Below are 10278 nucleotides of genomic sequence, written 5' to 3'. Positions count from 1 at the left end.
TATGTTTTAATGCAAATATCTAGATTATAGAAAGTTTTAAAGCCATGAAAACAGATCTGTACGCTCAGATCTGCTTTACAGATTGTAAAGCCAAGCACTGAGAACAGGCTTGAAAACAGCAACGCATGTTATACAATCAAAACATTTTGCATACAGAACATAACCTGATGCTCCTCAAGCTCACCAGCATAACATCCAGTTTGTCACACCTTCTGTGCTAGAAGGTTTTTCTAGCTACAAATGAGAAACAAAAATTCAACCATAATGACAAGTGCTTCTGTCCTACAGACATCTTGCTGAGGCGCAAAACTGTCAAATATAAAGTTTTGGGGAGTTCTGTGGGAGTGCATGACCACTCTTATTAAAATATATATAAATTACACTTTAAACTTTGGGCAAGACTTGCAATAATTAAACAACTTTCTACATATATCTCTCCTCAAACATTCTGACTCAAGTGTTCAGTGAACAGAACCTCATCACTTCATTTCCACACATTTCAAGATTGGAAGCTCTTTAGAATCATGATATATTTTCCTCAGATCAAATATAATTACAGGACATGGCTAAATTTTAAGGAGTTAAGTCCTCTTAGATAAAAGGAATGAAAGATGCTTGCATCAAGAGCGGCCTCCCCAGCACGTATTTCAACACACCACCTTGGATCCGTCAGCGGAGATACTCGAAGAGCCGTGTGTTCAGAAGGACAGAATGGTCTTATGAATTATTTCGATGCTCTCTCTGATTTCATCCTCCTTAATGACAAGCGGCGGGGCCAGCCGAATGATGTCGCCGTGGGTAGGTTTGGCCAGAAGGCCGTTATCCCGGAGCCGCAAGCAAACCTTCCAGGCATCGCAGTCTGCAGTGCCAGGGAAAGGAGACAGAGACAGGGGAGAGGAGAGGGAAAAAAACAAATGAGATGTTTACATTACAGTGGAGATGGGCAAATCGCTTCCTATGTGGCAATGAAAAGGTTAAATATAGTATGTTCCTCCTCATAAGGAGGCAGGCAGTTCTGAAGAGCTCCCCAGGCACAAGCAGCAGTGGGAGAGGCGAGATAGCTGCTAAATTGCGCTAGGTCTGAAGGGACAGAGGAGGTTGCCACCAGCACAGGGAGTTTTGCTCCTTTGCAGCAGAAAGTTTTCCAGATCTAGCAATATGTGGCTAAGAAAATGCAAAGGGGAGGTAAGAGGAAATCTCAACAGGACTTGCAGTACGGTTGCTTTTATGCTTCAATTTGTGTGCATCATGTGCACATCTTAGGAAGTTACACCTCCCTGCAGCACTTTGCCACTTAGCATATTCATGACAAAAATAAATGTCTGCTCTAGCTTTTAAGCCATATTCTGGTATACTTCAAGGTGTTAATCCCTAGAAACCTCTTCTTAGTCATTGTCTTTTTCTTTCCTTTTACTTTACTGTATTCATTATACTGTTCTAACTCCCCTGGAATAACCAATCTGGGCAGCAAAGCAGAAGAGATGCCTGAAATGCCAGAAAGCCAATCCTACGGTCTGACAAAGGTTAGCTTTCCAGACATGGCAAGTCCAGTTTTCCACAGGTAAAAAAACATCTCCTGGCAGCCAGGTTCACCATCAGGTTTGAACATTATGATTAAAATACATATATATGTGTGTATATATATGTATTTAATTTGGGAAAAAAAATACTTTAATAGGACAGAGACACCTGAACACATTTTCAGTAAGTACTACAGTATTATAGCCAAGATCTGAAACCAAACACGGTGGCAAAAAGCCAACTCTCTACTCCACAACGATTCCTTCAATTTAAGTTTAAACCTTGTTTTTTCATGCTGTGATTCTGCTGTTGGTTATATTTTCTTACCTTTGGTTTCCCGAATTACAATTGCATTTAATAGTCCTTTTCCTCTTACACAAGTTACAATATCAGATGGTGCCTTCATGAGCTCATTTCTCAGTATGTTACCCATTACTTCTGCATTTTTAGCCAAGTCTTCTTCTTCAATTACCTAGGAGGAAGTTAGAGCTACAGTCAGCTGAAGGGCAGTGCATTTGTTTTACTCATCCTTTCCAACACTGGACATGATATTAGGCATTAAACAAGCTGTTCACTCCAAGTGTCACTGCAAAGGCGGCTCTTTCCTGACAAATATCAAGCCTTTGCTCTCTCTCATGTTTACTAGAAACATAAATTTCCTTGAATTTTTATTTGATGCTGTTTTTTATTCATCATTATGTACAAGTAAATGTTACACTTGAGGTTTAGTTGTCTGTGAGCTTGTCCAAGTCTATACACTGCACAATAATGATGCTTTTTGAGTGACTTGCATTCAATAAGATTATGCAGTTACGAAATGATTAAGATATGGACTCTTGACAAGATATTTCACTACCTTCTGTTTGAGCTCCAGCAGCTATGTGTTATGAAGCTCACAGAGCAGCAGCCTCTTTGATATGGTACAGTAAAATAAATCAATTTAGAAGTGTCTTAGTGAAATTATCTTACTGTATTTAAGTAAGTACCTTGAAATCTTCCCTGGAAAAAAAAAGTCATTTAAGACATTAGAATAATAAAATAAACAGAAATTGAGCCACAATTCCAATTAAGACCTTAGAATTTGCTTTGTCATGTAATACAAATGCAGACAGCTAATCACTGCCAATTTTCCAATCTCACCAAAAGCTAGATTTCTTTTTATAGCACAACTAAAACCTCCATTTGTTTAAGCTAAGAAATTATGATCGTTGCCAGCATGCCACTGTTTCCCTTGGGACACAAGCACACCAACCTCCAGCGCTGCGATGGCCACGCGGCAAGCTAACGGATTCCCTCCGTACGTAGATCCGTGTTCCCCAGGCTTAATGGTCAGCATAACCTCATCATCACACAGTACTGCCGAGACCTGAAATGGAAAGCTCAGCCATTTCATTTATGTATTTTTAGAAGATTAAAATTAAATCTCTCTGAAGCAACCTTTTCCTTAGTGCTCAGGAAACTGTAAATGGAATTTATCGCCCAAGCTGGGAACTACATTTGCATTCCAGCTCTGTATAGAGGGGCACATATCTGACAATCACATAGGAGCCTAATCCAACACTATCCTGCCAAAACACTTAGCTATAAGCACAATATATGACTTCTAAGCACAGCTGAGAGGCATTCTGCCAAACAGAATATTATTTCAAAAATTGAAGATTCAATATGCTGTTTATGAACTCAGAGCTTCGGCTGGCCAAAATAATTTAGGTCAGGCTGTAACTCCTGGTCTAATCATCAGCAGGAATTTAATTCACTCTAAGAGGATTAAAAAAAAAGAAGAAAGTAATGTGGGCACCCCGAACAAGTGAAACAATGTTACTGGTTCAGAAATACGCTTTTAATATTTTATCTCCATTTTCAAAATTAATCTAGAAATTTGTCGCATGATATAGCAAGTTAATTAGTTAATTCAAGCAACAACAGCTAAAAAACAGACAGACAAGCAAAAGAAACAGCCCCTACCAACCTGAGAAGATGATCTAGTAACTTGCCATTCTCGCTAAAGGAGTATCAATACAGAAAGCTCACTATAGCACACAGCCATTTTAGCTACACCATAATGTTACACATTTCATCTTTCTTATATGCACCTTTCACAGGCTGGACTATGTGGATCATAAATCACAGTTAATTCTTGTAAACACCCCTTTACAAAAGCAACATGCAAGGAGTTTGTTTTGTCTTTCAATTTATAGACTTGCAATATTAATCACCTATATGATTCAATGAATCAATATTATTACTCACAGGATATAAGCCACCAGAAAGGGCCTTTCCAAGAAGGATTAGATCAGGTCTCACATTTTCATGGTCCACAGCAAGCATCTTCCCCGTTCTGGCTAGACCAGTCTGTATTTCATCAGCAATAAATAGAACCTTTACAGAGATAAAAAGAAGAAAAATCCATATGTAAGAGAAAACAACTTTCATTTCCATACCTAATTCTGACCATGATCTTTCATCATAGCAGTAAACAATACAGCAGAGTCACATACAGTAACTGAAAGACCTCTCAGTTAGATTACACTTTCTTTACCCCTCCAAAGCTCCTGGACAATACATATTCTATGAAATGTCAGACTACTGGTGAGTGAACATACTGTCCTGTACAGCAATCTCTCTCTGACATCTTTAGCATAAAGATATTTTCTACACAAGGCAAGCACCACACAATCTATTTAAACAGAATCATTTGCAACACAGCCGTGAGTGGGGTTTCCAAAAAATGTAGTTTGTCTGTCTTGACTCACAGTACATCATTAGGAAGTTGACCTTGGGAAACTTCTGGAAAAGGCCATTGTAGTGACTGTGCTGATTCTGTAGTCTGGTCTTTAGAATCTAGGTCCAAGTTCCTGGTTGCCTTTCCCTAATTTGCAAACTATCGTCATGTGCTATCATTTATAAAAATATCTCTTATTTTTCATGAGACATAAGAACTGCTGTAATATGGAAGCCAATTTTATTGATTGTATTTTCATACCTTCCTCTGAAAATCTGGAAGGGTTTGTGGGTAGCACTTTCAATTTAAGAATCAAGAAGTTCTACTGGAACAAAGGCTATTAATTTTTAAATCACACAGGCTTCACTAAGAGAATAAAAAGTCAAAGGTTGGCAGACCTTTTGTCTTACATTTACAAAGGAGATGGCCTAGGCCTGGGGGAGAAGTTGACCAACTTGGTCCTGAAGTAGGAAGGGAAGGAGCCTGCTTAGGAAGCAATAAACAGTGAGAACTGAAGGACACAGAAATACAAATAAACACATTTTCCCCCTTCCAGAGACATTGAACCCAAGTCTAATTCAGTGTGCCCTCACTATAGGAGGACAAAAAATACATATTAATTCTCCATTTTCAAAATGAGAGAAAATTTTTAAAGGGTGCATCAAGTCTATGCCTTGCAGATGTAGCCAGTAAACAGAGCAGGTGGTTTTAAGCCACCTTGCCACAGTGAATTCCTTACATTGTGCTTCGTGCAGAGGTCCCGCACTCCCGTGAGGTACCCGTGGTCAGGAACAACCACACCAGCTTCCCCTTGAATGGGCTCAACCATGAAAGCTGCTACGTTGGAATCCTGAAGTGCCCGCTGAAAAGGAATGGTACACAGGAGGAAGGAGAGAAATAAAAACTGTTATTCAAATGAACTAAAAAAAAATGGAAATTAATATAGGTAGTAGAACCTAGCTCTAATCCTGGTTTTCTGTCTCAAAGGGCTCTAATGGCATGAGTAGCATTGGTGACATTGCAGTCACAACACAGAGGCTTATGTCACCATCCGTTTTGAAAGATTAGCTGCTGTGCTTGCTCAGGAAATTAGAAACGTTAAGAACTGCAAACCTAGCAAGGAGATTATCAGATCAGTTCAGAACCTTACACTCAGCTTGCATTACCCCATACAAGACAAACAATTGCTCAATGCTACCCCAGTTAACCTTAAGAAAAAAAGAATGGAGCCTCTCCAGAACAATTTTGTCATCTTAGAGCAAACTCTACAGATGGAGTCTTGCACCATCAAGTCTTAAAAGGCTTAGAGGTCCAAGAGAGCCAAGAAATAAAATCATTCAAAGGATTTAGCTTCGGAATCCAGGTCCCAACTCTGGAATGTTTTCTACTTAACTGTAATATAATTCAGATACCTGCTGTTCTTCAGTTACACTTGGAACATCTTAATGATGTGAGAGATGATAGAATGCATTGCATGGTTTTCCTTTTATATTCTGCAGCAACATCAGGACTAATACATAATTCACATACATTTCCTATAAGAAATTATAATATGCATATTCCTTTTATGTGTCTAGGGAGGTATTTCTTTAAGTACTCTTTTCAAAGGATAGATTTTTCAATTTTGCTGCTTTGATATTTACTGGAAAGACAGTGTAAAATGATTTATTAAAAGGAATAAGAGAATACCTCAAGAGCTGGTAGGTCGTTGTATGGGATGACCTCGAAACCTGGCATGAAGGGTCCAAAGCCATCATAACTGGAGGGGTCAGTAGAACTAGAGATAGCAGACATCGTTCTGCCCCAGAAGTTGCCAGCTAGAAAAAAAGATAATTCCCGAGCATTTAGCCAACAAGCTATGATGTATTTTCAACTAAGACAGTTGACAGGCGGGTATATGATACAAAAGTAAGAACTGAAAGAGTTTATAGGGTTATTAAAAATCATGCTTTGCAGTTGGTAATGTATTTTAGGAGGAGTATAACATGTGCATCCTTCTGTCAATTGTTAGCATTTTGCATTAATCCTACAAAAAGATCGTATTAAAGGCATATTTACATACAAAATGTGCGTATAAAAGCATATTTTCATATAGCATAGCTATATTAAAAGCATACTAGAAAAGCAAGAGAAAATTATACAATATGAGCTGGCAAGTGCACAAATTTTCTGTAAGCTTTGTTAGTAATCTGAGACACTGAAAATAATGCAGGCAGGAAAGTACTACACATTTTTCTAAAAAGAGATATTATCTAAATAATACTCATTAAATGCAGGAAGAAAGCAAATACCACTCTGAACTTAGGAATTTAAAAAATAATAATAAAATATATGTTTTTAAAAACTTCAATTAAGCTTTAATCTAAATTTTAATTAAAAAAACTATAAGCATTTCAAAGTTCCAAAATAAAACATTCATATTGTTTAAATATTATAAGATTGCACTGTTTCATAGAGAAACATCAGTTAATGGCTAAGAAACAACTATCACCAAGACAAAGCAGGATCTACTATTTTCAATATTCCAGTTAAATCGGTGCACTCCCTGCTAATCAATAACAAGGTTCTTATCAAGACGAAGGAGGTTTGAGGACCCACTGCCCAGCACAGCACCTATGCCATCTGATGTGTAGTCTTCTTTTTTTTTTTTTTCAAGCTACTAAAAAGAGCCTTTTTCTACCAAAATGCTGAGCTCCCACGAGAAGAGGTTTACTACCTTTTCCAATGAATTATTATGGTTAAGGGAATGACATCATAAGAAATGATTGCATATCCAGATTATCAAGATGGAAAACCACTGATGAAATATTAACTCACTAATGAGCAAAAGTTGACTAATGCGAAGGAGGAAGAAACATATCTGTTTAAACAAGTCCCAAAAGTGAAAAAATATATATAATTGGTCCTAGAAAACACGATCCACTATTTAACTCTGAATTTCAGCCTAAGTGCTATCTAATGACAGTTTATGGTTCAGCCACTGTGGGTACCAAGAATCAGAAACTGTCCTTGCAGCTGTAGCGAACAGAAATCAGTATTTAGTCAGATTTATTAGGAATCCCAACAATAGTAGAATTATTGATTTTAAAAAAATCACCTATAAATAAAAAATACTAAGTTTAAGAACACTAATATATAAACTTATTTTTTAGCAAAACACAATGGTCTCCTCAGTCACAGGTAACTTCTCTGTGTTGCAGCCAAGCAGAGTATATAAGTGAAGGCAGGAAGTATAGCACCCATAATCAGGACTTTCCAGGGTCCCATTATTACCAAAATTACTGCTACCCTCAAAGCAAGATCAAGATTACAATGTGCCTTTACTGGGATAAGGCCAACTTCTGGAGTACCCCTAAAAATATAGAATAAAAACAGTAAGGAAAGCATGAGAGGGAAGCAGAGTTTTTCCACCTGCAGAATTGACTGTGGGGCTAGCAGTAATTTCCCTATACAGTTCACAAGGAAGGTATCAAAACAAACAAACACCACCACAGGGGCTATAAGTCACTTCAACAATTTAAGGTTAAATTTGGTATTAATGGATCTGAGTAACTAGAACGATATGCATAATATTATGTTAACAAATTTAGCAGGTTATATCTCAGACTGAACTGCACAATTTAGAAGGGAGCATTTACAGAACCTTAAGGTCCTGCAAAGACTGTTGGAGACACAGAAGTATTTTTTAATCAGAATTATCAACTGCAGGCATCTCTGAGTAAACAAAACCCTTCAAAAAGTTGGCATCTTAGCTCATGTTGCCAAGACATTGAGGATCACATTTTACATAGACCTTCAGAAAAAATAAACAAACATTAGGAGTGCTGCACAATAATCCCCACAGTCAGAGGAGACACAGTGTTACAGCCAGTGAGTAGAACTCTCTTGTCTCATTACCAATTTGCATCTTTCACTTAACATACCTGCAAAAAGAATTTTTGCTTTGTATTTTGGAATTCCTTTCACAGTGTATGCCCACTTCCGAGCCAGCTTACAGGCTGTTTCTCCAGCTTCCACTCCTGAAACAGAAAGCAATACCATTATGCCATTTTTATGTGAAACCAACCATTGAGGCAGGACCAAACATTACAAGTGTTGGCTCTCACAGACCAGAAATAAAATGGAGATTTTTCTTTTTTTACCTGTGTTCATTGGAAGAACCTTGTTGTAATTGAACATTTTGGTGACATACTCCTCATATTCACCAAGTACATCATTGTAGAATGCTCTAGAGGTAAGGGTCAGTTTTTCGGACTGAGCTTTCAGAGCGTTGACGATCTTTGGATGACAGTGGCCTTGATTAACAGCACTGTAAGCACTCAGGAAGTCGAAATATTTTCGGCCCTCAACATCCCACACATAAACACCTAAAAAAGCAAAGGTAAGGCAAATGCACAAGATAAAAGACAACATGAGCTAATGCTGACTGTATAAGCTAAGAGGTACACAGCAACCTACCCAAATGCAACTTATGTTTTCGTTATTCATTAAGATATAGAATCATAGAATACTTAAGGTTGGAAGGAACCTCTAGAGGTCATCTAGCCCAACCTCCCTACAAAAGCAGGGTCACCTAGGCAGTCTAACTGGGAAACAATCAATTGACAAGAGCAGCATAAGGAAGAAGCTAGTAGAGTATAAATAAGTGCCCAACAGGAATCAAGGAAAGGAGCAGTTCCCCTGTAAAAATATAATTTCTCTAAGTTAGTAATTACATTTCCTCAGAGTTCCTGTTTTGAGTCCTATAATGATGATAGGGAAGATTACTTCTTTAAGAGAGCTTTGAGTAAACAGCAGGTCATAAAATAGTAAGAACAGAGCTTGAGTGATTTCAGAACTTAGAAACTGTCAGATCTGAAGAATCAAAAATTGTTGTGATAATGAATAATAGCGTTTTTGTGAAAAGTAAGAGAATTTAATCTGCAGAGCAGAAAAGCTATTTAAACATGGTTAAAAGTTAGAGTAAATTAAGCTAGAAGACAGTAACAGTACACAAGGAATAAAAGTGTAATATAGTATTAAACGTTCATCTCAAAGTTCAAATTTTGCACACAAATGAGAGAACAGAAGAAGCAAAGTTGCTCAAAACTATTAATGAGTTATTCTGAATTAAAGTTCTCAGATTTCCATTTAGATAAATCATTTTAGAGAGTTTATTTTTTCCAGGTAGCCTTATGTAGAATGATCCAGTTCTCTGACAGAGGCCTTCATTTCATCAATTACCTCAATCGACAGAAAAACAGGCAGGAATTAGCGAGGCCAAAAGCATTATACAGACACGACATGGCCCCGCAGCCCCAGGGCCAGCCGAAGGGAATACCTTTTCCTTTTTCCAGAGCAACAGGCAGCGGGTGATAGTTGTGGGCACCATATTTAGCCTCACGTTCAAAAATGTACTCAGAGGATGGGGGTCCTTGGATGGTTTTTTTAGTGGCGACGGAGGTAGCAGATCTCACGGAAGCATGAACACCCCGGCAGAGAACAGCAATGGTCTGAGAGTGGGCTAGCTTGGAAAACATTGTTGCCTTCAGGTGCACTGCTATAGAAGAAAAAAAAAAGAAGTTAATAATTACCTTTAGCGGTTTCTGAAGAAATGTAGGATGTGATTAAAGTGCTCTTACTGCCACAATAACAGGTTTCTCAACTTCTTCGCAACTCAGTTAAGACTGCTTGTATGAAATACAAATTAATGCAGGGCACTACCATCAAATAAGATTTTTTTGTATTTTAATGTACACTCACAGCAGTATAAGGAAGGTTTCAATGTTTGACTGAACAAGTCTGTGAACTAATCATATAATTTTACATACAACTGTTCCTTTTTCAGTCTCTAAATCTATTAGCAGAAGCTACATTCAAGTGAGAATAAAAGCTAAGTTCATCAAACTTCTTGTACTGCCACTGCAATGCCTTTCAAACAACAACAAAAGTTTCCTCAAGTGAAACCCTGACACAAAATCATTAATTAAATAACATACTGTGAGAAGCATCTGACCTGAATAACATTTAGCTGGTAATATTAATCAAATTTGATA

The 10278-nt window shown here is 37.7% G+C and overlaps 1 protein-coding gene across 1 annotated transcript; it reads right to left on the bottom strand.

The window, feature by feature from the left end:
- Window positions 1–373: 373 nt before the first annotated feature.
- OAT (ornithine aminotransferase) lies at window positions 374–9795 on the bottom strand. The gene is made up of 9 exons (XM_088520040.1): window positions 9564–9795; window positions 8386–8610; window positions 8167–8262; window positions 5933–6060; window positions 4983–5105; window positions 3772–3900; window positions 2774–2887; window positions 1849–1993; window positions 374–859 (listed from the first exon to the last, which is right to left on the bottom strand). The coding sequence occupies exons 1-9, from the start codon at window positions 9760–9762 to the stop codon at window positions 699–701; spliced, it is 1320 nt and encodes a 439-aa protein (XP_088376166.1). The 5' UTR covers window positions 9763–9795; the 3' UTR covers window positions 374–698.
- Window positions 9796–10278: the final 483 nt, after the last annotated feature.

The sequence above is a fragment of the Tinamus guttatus genome, unplaced genomic scaffold (assembly GCF_059628265.1).
Source record: "Tinamus guttatus ecotype Peru unplaced genomic scaffold, ASM5962826v1 Tinamus_guttatus_pri_ptg000079l, whole genome shotgun sequence".
Classification (NCBI taxonomy): domain Eukaryota; kingdom Metazoa; phylum Chordata; class Aves; order Tinamiformes; family Tinamidae; genus Tinamus; species Tinamus guttatus.
The sequence above is the reverse complement of the archived record's forward strand: the minus strand, read 5'-3'. Positions and strand labels throughout refer to the sequence as shown.